The sequence below is a fragment of the Caretta caretta genome, chromosome 2, assembly GCF_965140235.1.
Source record: "Caretta caretta isolate rCarCar2 chromosome 2, rCarCar1.hap1, whole genome shotgun sequence".
NCBI classification, from domain to species: Eukaryota; Metazoa; Chordata; order Testudines; family Cheloniidae; genus Caretta; species Caretta caretta.
This window is the reverse complement of record NC_134207.1, coordinates 155422589-155443770: the sequence shown is the minus strand read 5'-3', so window position 1 is coordinate 155443770 and position 21182 is coordinate 155422589. Positions and strand designations below refer to the sequence as shown.

The following is a 21182-nucleotide window of genomic DNA, read 5'->3' as shown; positions in this document are numbered from 1 at the left end:
TTTCAAGTGGTATGTGAAGGGATGTAAGCAAAGTCTCTCTTTTTCCCCTACTGGGATTATCTAGCTTTTATTATCAATTCCCATTAAGCATCTATGATACTGATTTTAGATTTTCTAGATTCCAGTACCAACATAATTCAAGTGACAGGTCTCCCCTAGATGTTAGGAACATTGGAACGTTCACTTAGGCATATGTAAATCAGCTTGGAAAACCATGGTAACATGTAACAGTAAGGCGTTATCTGTATCACTCAACCTGGGGTCCTTTTTGATTTTCTAAAAAATAATGGTATCTAGGGGAAAACTTATAGAAAGCAAGATGTCTATTACTGAGACAGTGTATCTACAGTAGCTGTTTTTCAGTACCTCTCTCATACATGGACTGTTGAAGTCTTGGAATTCTAGTCTATATAGGTTTTTATACCATGGTCATCAGCATGGTATCTGAAGGCCTTCCAGCTGTTCTTTAAGCAATATGACTATACACCTGTCTCACTTGTTGTCGTCTCAGGGAGAGAAGTCTGTGTACTGGAGTGTCTTAATTTGATAGGATTTCAGTTTGGGCTTTTAAAAATATATACATTGCTATATATTTACGTAACAGAAAGCAAGGTCAACAAAATGCACCTTGCACTTGGAGTGGAAGGCGGAGGTTTGTGATGGTCCTTAGTGGTTTGAGCATTGGTCTGCTAAACCCAGGGTTGTGAGTTCAATCCTTGAGGGGGCCATTTAGGGATCTGGGGCAACTATGGGGGATTAGTCCTGCTCTGAGCAGGGGACTGGACTAGATGACCTTCTGAGGTCTCTTTCAACCCTAATATTCTATGATTCTATGATTCCACAGTCTCAACCCAGCTCCAGAAAATGTTCCGTCTCCTCCACAGAATAGATTTATCCTTACTGCAGAATTGTGAAGTCCCAAAAAACTGAAAGTCTGAAATTATTTCCCTGAAGACTACTGGGTTTTGGGACTAGTCTCCTCTGATGGTCTTCCCATTAAGACAAGAACATGATATCCAGATATCTTCTCCAAATCCTGAAAAACTAAGAAAAAACCTCCAGAAAGTGGGACCTTCTAAGATGTACCACACAGGTCTGCAGAGGAACCTTTGTGACAGGCTTGTGTGTGACGCTCCACCTGCATTGCAGTTTCAGCATGTCAGATCCCCCGACATATCAACCTGAAAGGGTATAATTTCTTAAAGCCACAAATCTGTCGTTAGCATAGTGTTACTGTAGCAGTGGTCACAAATTCTGAAAACAAATTTTATCACCTGCATGTTTATTGTGGTAACCTGGTTTCAGAGTCAAAATACTAGTTTTACATTATCATGGTGTTTAGTAATATATGCTTACTTTAAATGGGGCAGGAACTCCTTAAGTGTTTATGTTTATATTTGTAAAATACATCTTACCACGATGTGCATGTACTTTACTGAAAACCAAGTACAGGGTTCACTGACCACGATAAAACCATACCCCAATCCAGAGAAACAAAATATAAACTAGTATTTCCCAATACAAACACGTGAGGCAAACTGTTCAAAGAGAGGAGCCTTAAAGAAAAAGTAAAATGTTTGGTAGCTTTCTCGAAGTCCGTTATTGCATCAAGGTTTGGTACAACTACTGAAACAAAGCCCAAAAAACAGAGTCTTCAGACATTGCAGTGAAGATAGAGTGGCACTTAGACACTCATTTCTCATTTTCGTTAAAACTAGCGTACAGTATACCTTTCCCCAAAGCTCCATTAGTCTGAAGCTACTGAAATATTCCATTTCTCATGAGAAGTATAAAAGAATGGCGTCCAATATCTTTGTAAAAAGTTGTGACATATCAACATATTGACAAAACAGCTGAGGATGCCAAAACCTTCACAATGGATGGATAAGGCTAAATGTAAAAAAAAAAAACAAAGAAAAAAAAAAGTGTATCTTCTTATATGAAACATTATGCCAATCAATATGCAACGTTTATGTTCAGTTCAGAGGTTTTTAACATATAAACTGCCCAAGGCAAGAAAACATCGCCTTTTGACCCAATAATCCATGAGATGAAAGAAGTTTTTTTTTAAATTACTATTAATATTCAACATGAAGGGAGATGCAGTTTCCTTATTTAAATTGCTAAGAAGCTACACTGTTCTGACAAATTTTATCTTGGCTTCTAGTGAAGTCTATGAATGACACCCTTGGGCAACAAACAAGATCCTTTTGAGGAAATCATCTCTGAATGTCAATTGCATTCTTGTTCAAAAACAGGCATTGAAGGTATGCTTTTAAAAGCATACTGCTAAACAAAATGCGCCAGAACAAAAATATTTAGGTAATCAGAAAGTAGTAGTATATTTAAAAATATTTATTTAGATTAAATAATAATAAAAAAGTCACCTATAAGACCTTTAGATACCTTGACACTTACTTAATTTTGTAATAGTACAATACGCACAGCAGCTTTTAAAGTCAAACATCAAACAGGAACAAACTAACTCAACTCAGCCAACAAATCCATTACGAAAACCTTTTCACCAACAGAATTTCATGGAATACACCTTCAATGGTCTCCAAGAACTTTATCAAATAAATGGCTATTATGGTATTTACTACTAAGCAAGGGCTATCTTAGAGTTTCATTGGGTCTATTTGTAACCTCATAACTTTCTAAAACATTCTCCTTCGTAGTTGAACTTAATACTTGGTTTCAACTCAAATGTGGTTTTTGGTGGAAAGTCTCAGTGAGATCTGTTTCCCTATTCTTAAGCGATAGACGAATGGGGGAGGGGGGAATACTTCTCACTGTGAAAAGGAGACTTTTTGTACATTTGATACTTAAAAATGGACTGATCTTGAGATAAACATACACTTAAGTAGAACATGGAGTAACCTGGGCTTCTTATTAACAGTTCCTATGTACCTTTTGATGGCAGTTTCCTCCTCTAAAAGTTCCAGTGGAAGAACGAGCCAAGCATGGCCAAAACAAACGGGAAGTTAGTGCACATCTACAATACATTCAAGTCAAGGGAACTGGATACAACACTGAACCAAACTGTAGCACCAATGGTACTTTGCTCATCTTCCACAGGCTACAGCCTTGGACATGTTTAATGCACACTACAAATCGGAACAGATCTGCTGACTTGGCTGTACCTGGTATAGGTGGGACCTTAGGGTAAATATAATGGAAAAAGACTTGAGATAAAGTTGGATGATCTTAATAAAGGACTTGCCACACTGGATTAGACCATGGTCCATCTAGTCCAGGATCCCATCTCTTCAAAGATGCTTCAGATCAAGGTACAAGAAACCCTATAGTGGGCAGTTACAGAATAATGTCCACAGAAAAAAGAAATTCCCCTACCTCTGTCATGTAGGGTTTGACTTATGCCCTGAAGCACAAGGGTTTAATATCTGTTCCAACCCCAACTATGCACCATTTTTTTTAACCTAAGGTGACAGCAATGTTACTCAATACCCACATTGCATGTCCAAATTAATTAGTTCCATGTTACTACTACTTTACTTTATTCTCTGATTATTAAGTGACTCTTCCCCCCACATTTTGCTCTATTCATTGGTGTTTGCACACACTAATTGCTAACTGAACAGAAGAGGCAGACCTGGATAGGCAAAATCCATTTGTCATATTTCTTATTTTAAATACTTCCTTGCAAAAATACTGAAGTGGTTTAAATGAGTGTGTGAATAAGACAATCTTAAAAAGCAAGCACTAGGCTAGACCTATGGTATTTCAGGTTCTTTCTTTTTTTGGAATTCACATCATGAAATAGAGGTCTTCATTTCCAGTATAAACTGTCTAGAGGATATAGGTAATCTATTATTCCCTAGGGCATCATGGTTTCCAATTAGCATTGCATCTGAAAGGCGACTAACAGTAATAGCTTAGTTTAGTCTCACTAAACCTTTCATTTACCTTTCTTTCTGCTAAAGGCACAGGACCAACTGCCTCTCCTCTCTACCAGGAAATTATTTTTGTGCCTGGTAAATAGCTCTATCCCATTTCTAATCCAGATTGACATATTGGAGCTATCATCTGAAGCCCTAACCCCACAGGATTCTGTGCCTGACTTTCAGTCCCCAGGTACATTTCTCTTTCTGCACAGTGCTAATCTTCTGCTGCTTTGAGATTTGCATTAACCTGGCAGGCAACAGGAAGCACAAGGGTTTGCAGCCTGTTGCAGGTGGATACAAGTTGTGAGCAATTCCACGAGAAAGTAGCACTGAATCAGACAGGGAGGACAGTTTAACCCTTAATTGGTACAGAAACACCCAAGAGTGATCCTGAACATTCCCATAATTAAGATTTATTGAGTACTGCCAGTCCTTATCTGGTGATTAAACACAATACTGTTTGCTATTTTTTGTACTGTAAAGATGTCTCTCTGAACTGATTAGTTCATAAAGCCTTCAAGAACAATCACTTCTTAAAGGTTTTTACTGAAAAAATGTGGTAGCTGCAACTTTTCATAACTACAACAATAAGAAAATAAGTTTTTTCTACTATTCGTATTTTTGTACAACAGCTATAGCTACAACTTGATTTGAAAAATATAAACATTAGAAATACAGCCACTTTAAAAAAAAAATCTTTCTATTGTAGTTACAATCACTAACTTGGGACAACAACTAACACAAACCAATCTGGATTATTTATATTTTGTTTTTTTATTTGAACCTGGTAGTTCTAGCCTTATATTTACTAATTATTGTGAGAGCTGACATATCTATTTGGGCTACATTGTTCTGTAACAGTTGCACTGGAGTCACTAGGCAAATAGAGCAATATGTTAAATATGAGTAGGGTTTTTTTATATATAAAAATTTTTTAGCTAAAGATGACAGCTTCCCAAAATGACTCCACTTTCTTTCATATTGGTGCGACCAATTTTTGTAGGGGTGAAGACAGTCTCTTTCAAAGAGCTTTCCAGGTTCTCTTTTGTGTAGCTGGACTTTTGGAGGGGCAAAATGGGATTTTTGTTCCTGTAACTGGAAAAAATCTGAACCGCATCTGGTTCCTTCTTCTTTTTTTTAATCCCCCACTGTTGTGGTTAGTTCGGTAAAGTGGAGCAGAAAGTGGAGCAGTTCTTTTCCTGCCTATAGGGGTAGAATAAGGTTTGCGGTGCATTTAGCAAAGGTTTTCAGATGCTCCAGTTGCATCTGCTTTCAAATATCTTTGAATTTATGAAATTCCAGATTGTACTGATTCTGCACCCCTAATCATAGCCAGGGCCGGCTGCAGGCACCAGCTTTCCAAACAGGTGCTTGGGGCGGCAGTCCGGGTCCCACGGTGGCAATTCGGTGGCAGCTCCACCGCTCTTCCTGCCGTGGTGGCTTTTGGGCGGCAGCTCCGCCTGACAATTCAGTGGTGACTGCTTGGGGCGGCCAAATTGGTAGAGCCGCCCCTGATCATAGCAAATCTTATCCTTAAGTGTCTGGAACTAGCTATGACAAGTGATCCTATTGAGGTGGAAAGGAGTTGGATTGTTATCATGACATATGTGACAGGAAGAAAATCATGGGGGGGAAAAAAAAACCCTATCTAAATGGCCTCCATTACTACAGCATACTATACTTTTGCTTTGCTTCAGAAACCAATGAGCTAATCTGGTTCCACCTTTCTAGAAATATTTCCTAACTAATTAATTCAGTTTTCTGGATTTTGTTTTGATCGTTTTAACTAGACTGTCATAAGGTTTTTCTTTAGCTAGATCAAAGTACAGCTATACATTTTTATCTATTATATTTTAAAAATATCTTTCTTTGGAAAAATAAGGTAGAGTCAGTTCTACTGAAATGCCTTCTAAAATGCAATTGAAAAAAATTAATTGAATACAGAAAAGATGGCATGTCATTTTCCATTGACATTCCCTCCCTGAAGGAGATTATATATGTGCACTGAGTAAAGCCATGCCTCAATTTTTGCTTTCTCACTTTAGTATTTGATTAGGTAGCCATGACCATCTCTTTCAAGAAAAGAAATTTATTAACAGGATTTTTAAATCTATAATAACTAGTCATCACTATTATAAGAACACAAGAACAGTCATACTGGGTCAGATCAAAAGTCTATCTAGCCCAGTATCCTGTCTTCTGACAGTGGCCAATGCCAGGTGAGACAGAGGGAATGAACAAAAAATCATCAAGTGATCCATCCCCTGTCACCCATTCCCAGCTTCTGGCAAACAGAGGCTAGGGACACCATCCCTGCCCATCTTGGCTAACAGCCATTGATGCATGATGCTCCACAAATTTATCTAGTTCTTTTTTGAACCCTGTTATAGTCTTGACCATCACAACATCCTCTGGCAAGGAGAATGGGCTAAGTAGATAAAGGAGTATCCACGGCTTCTGTGTTATGGATAAAGAAAAGGAGTACTAGTGGCACCTTAGAGACTAACAAATTTATTTGAGCATGAGCTCTTGTGCTCACTAAGTCTCTAAGGCGCCACTAGCACTCCTTTTCTTTTTGCGAATACAGACTAACACGGCTGCTGCTCTGAAACCTGTGTTATGGATGTGCTGCGCATATGATGCAGCTTTGCAGTGTTGATATTGAAGATCTGACAGCTTTATTATACGTGAAAAAAGTGAAAAGCATTGTCAAGTTTTTAAAAAATAAACAAGTACCAGCAGCTATTTTTCAGAATCAGTTAGTACAGCACTCAATTTCACCCACATTACCTGTCATACTCAATGGGCAACTTCTATTATCTAGCTCTTCAATCAGCTGCTGTTGAAGAAAAGGTGGCCAAGTCTTGCTCCTGAGTAATCCGCACTGACATTGGCATCCGATGAAGTGAGCTGTAGCTCACGAAAGCTTATGCTCTAATAAATTGGTTCATCTCTAAGGTGCCACAAGTCCTCCTTTTCTTTTTGCGAATACAAACTAACACGGCTGCTACTCTGAAACCTGACATTTTTGATGATGATGTCTTTTGGATGCAAAACTCACTCATTTCACTGTTTGAACCTGTAGCTGAGTTCATTCAGAAAATGTAAAGAGAAGGTTACTCAGCTTGTGCAGTAACTGAGGTTCTTCAAGATGTGACTCCCTGTGGGTGCTCTACTCCAGGTGACAGTGGTTAGTTTGGGGAATCGTCCATGCAAAAACCAGAAATAGACTTCAGACCACCTCTGCTGAAAAGTAGTGACCATGTATCAAAATTCAAGATTAAAGAAGAAAATGGCAGATGAAGAATTGATTCAGTATTCATCAGATGAAGGGGATACCGATTAATGTGATCATGACAATGAAAAAGATATAGATGAAGCAGATGAAGAAAAAGAAGATAGTGAAATGCAAGATCCCTGAAGAATTGGTCTGCTGCCTGACTAGTATATGTGCATTTAAAAATGACTCTCTTAAAAAATATTTGCTCTCTGATTGTTTTATTTCTATTTAATTTCATTTTTTTCTTTTGTTACTTCAGTCTTGAATAATGTTCACATTTAAATATTAGTCTAACATTGCTAAAAGGTAATTATTCTTTCATTTTTTAGAACTTCCTTTAATTGTTTTTTGCATTTTTCTGTGTTAAAATAACTCAGTTAAGTAACGTTTTTGTCATTAGACATGAATATCTAAGGTTAAGTCTACTGGAAACCATAAAGGTTGACTCTTTTTTTGTTACTGTTCTAATAGACTGTTGCTTTAAAATATTTGACAATTTTTAATCAGTCAAATGCCCAACCCTACTATACCTATTTAATGAAGATCACAAAGAGATTCCATATAAAATACTCTTTGTGCTCCAAAATGGCTGAACTAATTTTGCTTATACTACAAAAAGAGAGATTTTCTCCTTTGGGCAAAGACAAACCTGGGAAATTTCAGCCTGAAAAGTGAAAGATTTGAAGAGATGGCCTTCTGAAAACAGGGGTTAGAATGGAAAGCTTAAATACAGAGGTTCCTACCACAACACACAATCTAATTCTTTCTTTAATCCAAAGATTTATTTTATAATCTGAAACAAAAAAAGTCAGATGCCCTAGTCATAAGAGGTTCCATCCCTTGGCTAAATCAAGGATTTCTCAAAAGTTAACAGAGTGAGAATGGCTTTAGCATTTAGCAATCAATTTGAATCAAAGCATGAATATTTTGTGAAAAAATTACATTAATCTAGCTCAGGACATAAAAATAGATATAGTGATTTTAACCTCTGGGAGACGAGAGGTGATCAAAATGAATATTTCAGACAAAATAATCTCACCGGAAGGAATTTCTCACAGGTTAACATACATATCTGTATACTAAAAGATAAATTAGAAAATATCTTCTTCATAGCTGAGGGTGGATGCCCCCCATATCTATGAATCATGTTCATAATCTGAAGGTATTGTTGGAACCATAGCTACTGTTGGACAATCACATAGCAGTCATGACCAGAAATATTTCCCTTCCCCCCCCTGGCACTTATCTGCATCTGGTTAGGAAACTGTGGCAGTTTCTTTTAGACAAAGACCTTTCCACTGCAAGCCATGCCTGTGTCATCTCCAGACTGGACTACTATAGTGTGCTCCATGTGGGGCTATACCTTAATATTTAGCTTGGCTCTGCAGGAGTACATTGCTCCTGTAATCCCTTATTTGCACTTTGGTTTCAGGATTAAGTTTAAAGTGTTTGCTCTGATCTGAGACCAACTCTCCCATGCCCTACTGTTACAGTTGTGATCAGAGGAACTTGAGCTGGATTTTCCTGTGATTTAAAAAGAGAAAGGGCTCATGGTAAAGCATACCACATGAGCATCTTAGGCTTTGGAACAAACTCTCTTCCCTTAATTCAAAATACCTGCCAGTTGATCTTCAGGTGTACCTATTTACTCTTCTTTGCTGATAGAGAAGTTTGATGTAAACCAAGATCTATGCAGGAGTGGGAAGTTTTGTAAAGCTGACATGTTTTGGCTTTTTGCCAGTTTTTCATTTTATTTCTGTAATTATTGCAAAAATCACCTAGAGGTGGTGTAGTTTACAAAAATACACATTTGGGAAGTGAAAACAGGAGAAAAAAATATAAAATTATGTAGGACAGCACAGATAAAAGATGTCTTCTTTTACCCTGTTTATGAAACTAATACTATTCAGGTTTCAGAGTAGCAGCCATGTTAGTCTGTATTCGCAAAAAGAAAAGGAGTACTTGTGGCACCTTAGAGGCTAACAAATTTATTTGAGCAAGTGAGCTGCAGCTCACAAAATTCCCATTTATTAACCTTGTTTTAAAGGGCAATACTGCGTAGGAGTGCTGTGCGCTATCAGACAACTTCTGTTTTAACCTAGAGGTGGCTCCACTTCAGGGACAGGTTAAGGAGTATAGCTTAGGCTACCAGTGAACTTCATAACGTTGCAATGCTTTAAGAAGAATGCCATTATAGAAAACTAAACTAAACCAGATTAGTGGGCTGGAATGTAACGTAACTATTGGGGCACATCCTTCCCCCCCCCCCATCCCATTTTCCCAAAGGGAGCAGAAGATAACACTATAACTGCTAGAGAATGCAGGTGGATAGAAAGCAACCTCAGTCTTTGATACTGAAATGTTATTGTTTTGTTAATAAAAAGAAAAGGAGTACTTGTGGCACCTTAGAGACTAACCAATTTATTTGAGCATGAGCTTTCGTGAGCTACAGCTCACTTCCAAGTGAGCTGTAGCTCACGAAAGCTCATGCTCAAATAAATTGGTTAGTCTCTAAGGTGCCACAAGTACTCCTTTTCTTTTTGCGAATACAGACTAACAGGCCTATTACTCTGAAACCTGTTTTGTTAATGCTGCTGCTGCCTACAACTTGTCAGTCAGGGTTAAGTGTAAGGATACAGAAATGCTGCTATTTGATCAGTTGAGTTATCTTTGTTTAGTTCTAGGTAGTCCTTGCTTTCAAGCAGATTAAAGACATACAGACTCCAATATTTTCACACAGAGGGGTGTGTGTGTGTGTGTGTAGATCAGCAGCAAGACTTCTAGTTTATTCTGTCCTTTTATCCCCACCCTCCATCTAATTTACCACTATATGACAGGTCCCCACCACCCTAGAGAAAACCCTGCATACTGGCCTCAATCCACAATTCTGCTTTCACTGAACACACTCACCCAATTGAGGCTAGAGTCCAGACACTCATCTGATTTAGTGGCACATGCCATAGACCACAACGTTTCACAGACTACCCTCCATGATCCCATTCACCAATCCACTATGGGCTAGAAATTTTACCCAACACTTTCAATATTAGTGAGAGACCCCAGGCTCCACAGAAATTCTTTGTGTTCATCTTGAACATATAGGTAACAGATCTTCCTGAACAACCTACATACTGTTATCCTGAGAGATATACAGGTGACTGCTTGGATGACCAGTCTCTGAGACTGGGTGGGAATGTACCCGTCAATTAATGTAACCATCAGGATGAGTTAATCAGAAGCTCCCCACCTAAGACAGAAAGAGGTTTTGAACCTTTCCAGAGTTTGGACTGAGTAGACGGAAGGGTTTGCAGAGTATAATTTATGTTGGGGGTGGAGCAAGGGAGATGGAGAAGAGCACAGAAACTGAACAGGAGAGGGAGAGACAGACAGACACTGAGAAGCAAAAAGAAAGCCAAGCAGTAGCCTGTAAGCACAGCATGATCCTGGAAAAGCAAGAGCATGTTTTTGGGTTTGGTGTTGGCTAAAGAGGATTGGGGCCATAAGCCAAGAAATTGCTTCTTTTTTTCCATGGCTCCTCTTGCATTTGGAGAAGCTGAACTTTGCACATTCCTCGTAAATAAACAGGATTGCATCAAAGAAAATACCAGACTCCATTATGAAGGGACATACAAATGTTTAGCGTATCTGGCATGTAAATGCCTTGCAATGCCAGCTACAAAAGTATAAAGAAAAGGAGTACTTGTGGCACCTTAGAGACTAACCAATTTATTTGAGCATGAGCTTTGCCATGCAAATGCCTGTTCTCACTTTCTGGTGACAAGAAAAGGAGTACTTGTGGCACCTTAGAGACTAACCAATTTATTTGAGCATGAGCTTTCGTGAGCTGCTCACGAAAGCTCATGCTCAAATAAATTGGTTAGTCTCTAAGGTGCCACAAGTACTCCTTTTCTTTTTGCAAATACAGACTAACACGGCTGTTCCTCTGATTTCTGGTGACACTGTAAATAAGAACAGGGCTGCATTATCTCTTGTAAATGTAAACAAACTTGTTTGTCTTAGCGATTGGCTGAACAAGAAGTAGGCTTAACAAGAAGTAGGACTTGTAGCCTCTGAAGTTTTACATTGGTTTATTTTTGAGTGCAGTTATGTAACAAAAAAAAAAATCTACATTTGTAAGTTGCTCTTTCACAACAAAGAGATTGCACTACAGTACATGTATGAGGTGAATTGAAAAAATACTATTTCTTTTGTTTATCATTTTTAGTGCAAATATTGACAGTCCTATTAAATATACATCCTCCTATCCAAATTTGGATAGGACAATAAGCCTCAAAGTTCTCGTTTGGTCACTTCGGTTATTTGGGAATAAAAAAGGCCCCCAAATTTTTCTTAAGTGGGGAAAAAATGAACTTAGGTTTACAATAAATAAGTTTACAGTGCTCCATAACCGTGTATACCTGAAGCAATTTAGCTTGGACTTCCAAAGGAAGATTCGGCTTTGGGATGAGACTATGCATACAAAGTTACACCCTAAAAGGACATTTTTCATTAAGTTACAAATAACTGAAAAGTGAAAGAGTTTATTACAAAAATCTCTTCTAAATGAAGTCCTAAGGCTTGCTCCATACAAAAGTTAACACACACACACACACAAATGGAACAGAAAACCTAAGATTTTCAAACCAGAAGAGATTTTCACATATTTCTCAGTATTTGGGGACTTGTTCTTTGAATTATCAATTTAAGAATGGTTTCAGAGTGGTAGCCGTGTTAGTCTGTATCAGGAAAAAGAATGAGAAGTACTTGTGGCACTTTAGAGAATTTGTTAGTCTCTAAGGTGCCACAAGTACTCCTCAATTTAAGAATGTTAGGATTCATTTCTGCTAAACACTGCAGCCAGAGAGAGTTATTACAAGATAAATTGATCACTATATTGTTTTAGGTTAACATCTTGAATATAGAATATCCAATAGCTAAAATTTAAACAGGATTACATATTTAAATATTTATATGGTTTTAACTAACATTGCTGTCATTTGTTAGCCCAAAATGAAATGAAAAAAAAATCCTATCCCATCTTAATTATACTGTTTTTAACTACACCAGCTTTAAATGTCAATCAGAGGTAATCCCCAAGAGGCCCACATACTTGCTGAGCTGCCCTCACTAATTAATGGATCATTAGTAAGGAAGAACCCCTTACTGCTACCCTGTGCACCACATACTGTCTTAATTACCTTTGTAAAGCAACCAATTTGTCTTTCACTCATTTGGTCTGAAATCCCAAGTGATTTGACTCAAAAAGCTTTATGTATAAAAATGTTTTAAGATAATTTCATTTTAGACATCAGCCAAAAAAAAAAAAAAAAAGTGGAGACAGTTTTCACCAAGATTTAAGAAAGAGGGTTTTAATAGTTAACTAAAAAAAAAAAACAGTTAAATGTGAAGTTGAGAGCAGTAATAGTACAATATAGAAAGTAAAAAACAATCCTTATAGAATCACAAATTTGCATATATCAATCAGACACAGTCTCTCTGCAGCTATTGACACAGCTGGCCATGATGTACTGCTGATCTGATTACATGACATAGCTGGAGTAGATGGCACAGCACTATAATGGTTAGTCATTCCTTTTCAATAGTACCCAGAGAGTGATTTCCTCTTCCCTAGAAATCTTTGCCTGCAGAGTCCCCAAGGAATGAAATCCATTCCTCTTCCTGTTGTATAGCTACATGAGACCACTTGGAAAAGTAGCAACATGCCAGGCACTCAACCGCCAACAATTTGACAACACAGTGGCATATCTCCTTTTCCACAGATGCAAAAACACAAACTCAAGTCAGGCATGATTAAAGTGAGGCTAAGCAAAAAAGAGAAGACACTGAAGAACTGGCTGGGTTACCATCTTCCCCTTTAACAAGGGCATCTGGCCCAGTCCTCCTCTCCCAGCCCATGTGTCAAAGTTGTGCAATGACTCAGGTTCATATCTGACTCTGCACTTAGCCTAGAAGACCAGGTAGCGCCAGTGATAAAAAAAAAAAAATGCTTTCTTCCACCTCCAGCTTGCTAGAAGTCTCATCTCTTCCTCCCAGAACTGATCACAGTGATCTATGCATGCGTCACCTCCACATCAGATTACTGGAACTCCTTGTATTTGGGGCTTAAGGTGGCAGCAATGGAGAGACTTCAGATCATGTGAAATATGGCAGCCTGCTGCCTCCGTAGGCAGGTCACCATAAGCACATTACCTCTGTGTTCTAATTCACTTTCATTGCTGCTTAAACTTTTAAGAGTGGGTCAGGACTCATCAACTCCTCCATCTACAATCCTCTAAGACAGTTTTGCTGCTCTGGGACAACACACCCAACAAAACCCAGGACAAATAATGAGAGAGCTGGAGACAAGTACAAAGCATTCAATTATGGAACAAGCTTCCAGAAAACTTCTGACTCATGCAGATTCTGACCACTTTCAGAGTATGTTATAAAGACAAAAGACGTTCCTCTTTGACAACATTTCCCACTATGGCCAAATTAATGTGAAGAGAGGAGGGCAGGAGAAAGGAAAAACAATAAAACAGAACACATGAATAACCCAGAACATCTGCCTCTACCTGGGAAGGGAGAAGAGCAGGAGACTCACTAAGTCCTCTAGTGCCCTCATTATGCAGATTTAATACCTGAGATGAAGTCAGCTTTTCAGATTGCGCATATAGAAAACTTTTGATGGATGAAATCCTGGTCCCAATGAAATCAACAGGAGTTTTTCTACCGACTTCAACGGGGCTGAGATTTCACCCTCACTGAGAATTACCACGACCCTTTGTGTACGTCTTAGCTGTCAAGAGGCCCAACATGATGTAATATTAAATATAGTTTTCCCAGCTGTTAAAGCAAGGCGTAGAGTCCAGTGATCACCACTGGCTGAATCACCAGGCAGGCTTTAGAGAGCATCACATAGTTCAGTACCAACTGAAGTCTGCAAGTTCAGCGGGCTCATCTGGGGAATACGGTCAGGGAAAATCATACCTCTGTGGGAGTTTTACATGTAACTATTTTAAATTGGAATGAGATGAATGCCTCTTAGCTTTCATGGTCAGTCAGCTCTTCACTAGTAGCATCCCTCAAAAAAAGAGGGAGATATGAAACAGCGTGTTACACCTACGGCTGTAAATTAATCGCAGTTAACTCACGCAATTAACTCAAAAAAATTAATTGTGATTAATCGCAGTGTTAATCAATAGAATACAAATGGAAATGTAATAAATATTTTTGATGTTTGTCTACATTTTCAACTATATCTATTTCAATTACAACACAGAATACAAAGTGTACAGTGCTCACCTTATATTATTTGAGTACAAATATTTGCACTGTAAAAATGATAAACAAGACATATTTTTCAATTCACTTCATACAAATACTGTAGTGCAATCTCTTTATCATGAAAGTGCAACTTATAAATGTATTTTTTTGTTACATAACTACACTCAAAAACAAAACAATATAAAACTTTAGAGCCTATAAGTCCACTCAGTCCTACTTTGTAGTAAATTGTTCCAAAAAACCACTTCACATTGTTATATTCAAACTTCCAGAGAAATTAACATCAGGCAATTTACTGCTTGTTTGTTTTGAGTCATTATGACAAAATGAAATGCATCATTCAATATATTCTCACTTCCAGGGTATAGTAACAGAACTTGGTGTTAAATCGAAAGGATTTTCTGTGAGTCTTTTTAATGTGTGGGTATGTGCGAGGAGGCGAGCGGGGGTGTGTGTGAGGTGAGTGGCAGGCAGATGGAGGGGGTGATGAGGAGTCCCGGACTGGCCAAAGCCCAGAGCACACACTCTCCCCTGCCCCCGCCATCCAGAGGAGCTCCAGGCTGGCTGAAGCCCCGAGCCCGCACATCTGCCCAGAGGAGCCCCGGACCACCTGCAGCTGTGCCTCCCCATTCCTCCTCCAAGCCACCCAGATGTTTTTCATTATTATTTGAACTTCTATTGTGTCAAAGCATTTTTAAATTTACTTCAGAATTGTTATACAGACAACCACTTTTACCAAAAAAGCAAAAGAAACAATAATAAAAAAAGACAAGAACATGCAAAGCACCTTATTTGTGTCTCTATTCTGTTAGGTCCAGAAAAGAACAGAGACAATTGTGCATGATTTTTATTATTGAGTCTGCAAAAAAACAACCCAAAACCTTACATAAATAAATTACAAAGATTTGGATGTATATATGTGCATATTACTTTAACAACTTTAGGAAAAAAAAATAATTTTAGGAAAAAGTGTCAGTGAGGTCACCAGCAAGAGTTGGTGGCCGCACTCTGAGGCCACCAAAAAATCTGTTGCAAAAACCCCTGGCCTAGAGAGCCCCTGCCCTCACAGAACGAGGGTGCAGAGCCCCTGAGTTGAAGGAAAAAAGAACTGAGGCTTGCACAAGAGCCCAGTGAACTCTGAAGTGGACACTGATACTCCCTTGCAGGGAGCTGCTTAAAGGCTTTTCTTCACCTTTCTTTTGTTTCACCCCTTCTACGAACTATGGGCTATTTGTTGGCATCACTGGGGACACAGACGGGACGACACAGTCAGTATGCTCCAGCTGGAAAGTGAATACCAACCGTCTAAAAAGACACTCTGCAGAATCTGCTGTGGTGAAGATGGAGTTATTGGACTCATGTGCATGCATTCCCCATGGAGCCTAATGGGAATGTCCTACCATGGACTGATTTGTGACACCAGGCCTAAAGGAGGCCAAAACCTTCAAACTCAATCAAGATCTGTTTCAATTTAAAGCTGAACTGGAAACTCTTTGGTAGTTCACTGACTGACGCATGTTTTAAAGCCATTATCCTCAACACCTACAAATGCTTTGGTAGGTAAGCTGCACACTGAAAGAGCCTCTGGAGAAAGTGAACTTAAAATTTGGAGTATAAGGCCAATATCGGCAAAGAATAATATCTGATATTAGTAACTTGTATTAACTTAGAGGGAGGAGTGCACAGGCATAAAGCAAGATTGTGTGTACAGTTAGTGACATCAAGCCATAAAATGAACAAGTGACATTACATGATATCCATCTAAAAATGAAAGCCATTTGCTACTGAGAAAATGAGCTGAGCTTTAAGAATCAGCAACTAAAAAAAAAAAGCAAACCACAGGAAAGAAATACTTTTTAAAAAAGTTGCCAGCTATTTTAAATAACAATTTTTTTTATTTGGTCAGTTTCTTCTTACTTTTATCGATTTGCCTCTCTTAATCCTGTATTCCCTACCCCCCCCCCTTCACCTGGAGTTGCCCTTCAAAGACCTCATATTAAGTTTTTATAACAAATACTTAGCAAAGAGAACTAACAATCCATGTATCTATCATGTCCCAGATTGATTTCCACTTACTTACCCTGTCTCTTTTCCCTTTGGAGATCATATGTTCTACATGTCTGTGCAACATCTAGCACCTTTTGGAAGCTATCAAAACTATATACATAAAAAGGGTCTTATACACCAACACAAAAGCCAATCCCAAAAGTTTGTTGTGTGCGTAATCCTGGAAATAGTGGATCTGAACAATAAAGGACATGTTTTTCCCACTTGAAGAGTTTGTAGCATATTTTAGTAGGTAAAGACACACAGAATAAAAATGATATACAAAAATATTACTATCTGATCTGAAAGATCTAAAGTTTGACTGATTTTCTTTTCATGACATAGTGTTAAGCAGGCACAAGTCAGAAATCTATTTCCATGGGGATACTGATACACCCTACATTATAATAATCTGTGCCTATTAAGAGGCATTATGGTGAGTGACCTGACTCAAACAGATAAGCGTAGTGATCTTTTTCAACACAGGACCAAGTTTGATGTTCAATTTGGGGTATTACCCTGATAATATCAAGCACTGCAACTTTGTTCTGTGTTTTTCCCCCACACACATCTAGTTACTTTTTAATCATATACATGAAAAGCTGCAGCAGATGATCTATTTATGAAGAGATTTGCAGCTAAAATATATGGAAGTTCTTGATCTCATTACTTACTGATTTTTTGAAGCATAAGGCTCTTTGCATGAAATCTGCATACACGTAGACTGCACTAATAACTAAGGAATAAAACTTTCTTTTAACTTATACACATTGTTTTTCAATCTTGTATTTCCCAATTTCTACTGAGTTCTTGCAACAATAAAAGCTTGATTCTTTTGTTATATGTAAGGGTTCCAATAACCATAGTTGAACAGTGCTCATATATATGCAACTAAAGCTATTGTATCATTGTAATAAAAATACAGGATTTGAACTCTTTGTATAAGCAGCAAGCTATATGCAGCCATAAACAGTTATGAAATTTCATACACCTGGATACTGATATGGATGGTAAAACACTTATAATAATTTAACCAAAGTCTTTGTAGCATGATGCTAAATGAAAACCCCTCCATGTAAATGCAGAGTATTTTTGGTTATCAACTGTTTGAAATATAGCGAACCAATTCACCATAAGAGGCTGAGATGAAGTATGCTCAAATCCTGTATTTCATATTCCAAAATGGCACTGAGTTCTTTTCTGCTCATGTTATTAGCATTTCTATTAAGTGGGATAAGTTATTTTTACTATTTGTATTACTGTAGCACTTAGGCACCCTTGTCATGGGTCAGGACCCTGTTGTGCTAGTTCAGTGGTCCCCAAACTATAGGGTTCTTTCAAACAGCACAGTTCCCTCAAAAAATATAGGCCACCTAGCACATGACAATTGCGTCACTGACAATTTTAAATCAAAACTGGATGTTTTTCTAAAAGATCTGCTCTAGGAATGATTTTGGGAAGGTTCTATGGCCTGTAGGGGTTAGACTAGATGATCACAACGGTCTCTTCTGGCCTTGCAATCTAGGAAATAACTCAGAGATTGGCAAACTATGGCCCGCGGGACCCTCCTGCTCGGCCCCTAAGCTCCTGTCCCGGGAGGCTTGCCCCCGACCCCTCCCCTGCTGCATCGTCCCCCCAGCAGCCTCAGCTCACTGCGCCGCCAGCGCAATGCTCTGGGCACCAGGGCTGCAAGCTCCTGGGGCAGCGCAACTGCAGAGCCTGGCCTGACCAGGGGCTCTATGCTGCATGGTGGCATAGCTGTCCAGCCACCAGTGCTCCAGGCAGCACGGTAAGGGGGCGAGGGTGTGACTAGGGGGCGGGGAGGTCAGAGGGCAGGGAATGGGGGGGTTGAATGGGGGCAGCAAGGGGCAGTCAGGGAACAGGGAGCAGGGAGGTGAATGGGTCGGGGGTTGTCAGGGGGCGAGAAGCAGGGTGGGGACGGGGGGAAGGGACAGATAGGGGGCAGGAGCCAGGCCACACCATGCCTGGCTGTTTTGGGAGGCATAGCGTCCCCTAACCCATCCTCCATACAATTTCCAAAACCCGATGCAGCCCTTAGGCCAAAAAGTTTGCCTGCCCCTGAAATAACTGAATACTGGAAATAAAACAGGAAACGTCTCATGCACAAATACCATGATATGTTCCATCAAGTTTTTAACGAGGTATCAAGGTTTGCAAACATTTATTTATTTGAATCTTTGTACAGTAAAAATATCAACTCTAGATATATTTGAGCTTTTCAGTGCATGACAGCTTGATTTGGTATTTGAAAGCAACAAGAAATCCACTACGCAGTCGGATACAGTTAAACAAAAAACTCAGGGAAGTAACAATTATTTCCATAGCAACTGGAACTCAGTTACATTGTACTTGTAATGTAAGACAAATTTATCAGCATATACAGAAGTATATGTTACTTATGCAAAAGGAATACAGATTACAATTGCTGTACATGCCATAATTTTGTATATGCCCAAATCTTTAAACTTTCAGCCATAACACTAAATTAGAGGAGCACTGTCAGTTCGGTTAGGCTCAAAGTGTAGCTGCTTGAGAGTAGCATAAAATATAAAAAGTCATATTGGCAAACTGCCAGGAATCAAAGGGATCCAACTAATTTGCAAATTTATGTAAATATATGCATGAATTTATGCCCATTTGTACTCTCGCAATACATTAATACAATAAGTATTTTATTAACCTTAAAGCTGTATGACTATTTGTATTTCCCATTCATCTGTCATACCCTTCTTTTTCCCCTTGCCATTTTTTCCTCCCTTTCCATAGGTTTGCTCTTTTACCATACCCCTATGCTTAAATTATTCCTTTTTCTAACCAGGCTCCTCTTAACTAAAAGTTTAAAATAAATCAATTAAATAAATTAGCACCCTTGGCCCTAATCCTATTAATCTTACCCACACAAGTCCCATGTATCTAAATGAATTACTTAGGCAATAAAGCAACCAGAATGTGGCCCACCCTGGAAGCAAAGTGGAAACAAGTTAACAAATAAGTTGAGCTATCTAGAAAAGGATGACTAAAAACCTTTTAGTACAAAATGTCCACGTTGGCGATCATTTCAAGTTCATATAAAGTGGAGCGTGCAAATTTTTACACAAGAAGGTAATTTAATCATGTATTAATGAGGCATTAGTTTAAAAAACGTTCCAATAGCATACCCAAAGACAGATACTTCAAAAACTAAATTGACAGTATGAGATCATTCAATTATGTCTTTCAACATTAGTTACAGAAGCCTTGTTGCTATTTATAAATACAGGCTTTTGTACTCAGTGCGTGTTCAAAAGTGGGTTGCAAACATTAAGAATCCACATATGCTCATGAGAAACAGGAAGTGAAACACTTTCACTGTCAATTTGAATGAAACGCTGGAAGTATACTTTACACTTGCTCCACTAGAAAATCTGCTGTTTTAACACCGCAACAAGGATTCTAATAAGTGTACAATTTTAAAAACACCTGACAATGAGAATCTGAAGGGAAACTGTCAACACAAAGACATTTTTCAGAGGTCTCTTTTCTACTGTCACTAAGATCTAGGATTATTACAAACGAAGAAACTGCAGCTCCCCATTAGATTAGTTTCTTTTTTACTCAGATCAGGGAAATGTTTATTCCCCTCCCCCTCCCATGCTTCCACTGAAGCTTTGGAGATCTGCTGGGACTCTCTCTGGTATGTGTGAATCGGCTACAGGATCCGGTGAGCGATGCTACTCCTTGGAGAGGACCCTGCTGCCCGGGGTGCGCTCCCCGCCCAAGCCTCTGCCCTGCCGCCGGCGCGACCGACTCGTTCCGGGTTCGCAGCCTATCAGGCTGAGCCACAACAGAGAAGTCCGCCAACCGGGAGCTGCTCCCGCTAACTGCCCCCCCCACCCCCCCGGGCAGCTCATGCGGCGGCGCTGCCAGCCAAAGTCACCCCCCGCCGCACACACACCGCCCGGAGCGGGCTCGGGGAGGGGAGGGGAGAGGAGGGTGTCGGGGGGCGAGAGCAGCACCACAGCTCGCCCCCATGAGGGGCCACCCAGAGTATCCGCCCCAATACACCGAGCCCGCTGGCGCCCCCACCCAGCGGCGCCCCCACCCAGCGCAGACGGGGAAAGAGGTGCCTGAAACTACACGAGGAAGCGCGGAGAGAAACCCAGGATTCACGATGGGAAACTAGTCACAGACTGGCCGGGACACCTGCCACCCCCTCAATCCCCCCAGCTCTCGCCCCCCGCCCCAGCTCCCAGCCCATGGCGGGACAGGGCTGTCTGACTCGGAGCCAGTACCCCCGGCGGCGGCAGCCGCCGCCGCCGCCGCGCCAGGCCGGTGAGAGCGGGGCAGCGCCGGGCTCACAGGGGCGGCGGGAGGCTGGGCCGGTCACTCACCAAGATCAGGAGGACGCAGCCGGGGTCAGGCGGGGGCAGGAAGATGGCGGGTCTCATGGTAGATCAGTCACACTAGGGGCGGGGGGTGATGCGGCTCCCACTCGCGGCGGCGGCTCCTCACTTCCCCCGTCTCCAGGAAACACCCCGGACAAGTTCCACCGGGAGCTCCCGCCTCAGCCACACACTTCCGGGTTCCAGCGCGGCGCGGGGCACGCCGGGAATTGCAGTTCTGCCCGCAGAGGTGGGCGGAACACCATTTCCCGCCATGCACCT

At 40.1% G+C, this 21182-nt stretch overlaps 1 protein-coding gene across 1 annotated transcript in view; it reads right to left on the bottom strand.

The window, feature by feature from the left end:
• ERP44 (endoplasmic reticulum protein 44) overlaps positions 1 to 21057 on the bottom strand; it is a 132401-nt gene extending 111344 nt beyond the window's left edge. The window contains exon 1 of the mRNA XM_048839428.2: positions 20910 to 21057. Within this exon, the coding sequence (XP_048695385.1) occupies positions 20910 to 20966 (57 nt within the window). The 5' untranslated portion in view covers positions 20967 to 21057. The remainder of the gene's footprint in view (positions 1 to 20909) is intronic.
• Between the last annotated feature and the right edge of the window lie 125 nt (positions 21058 to 21182).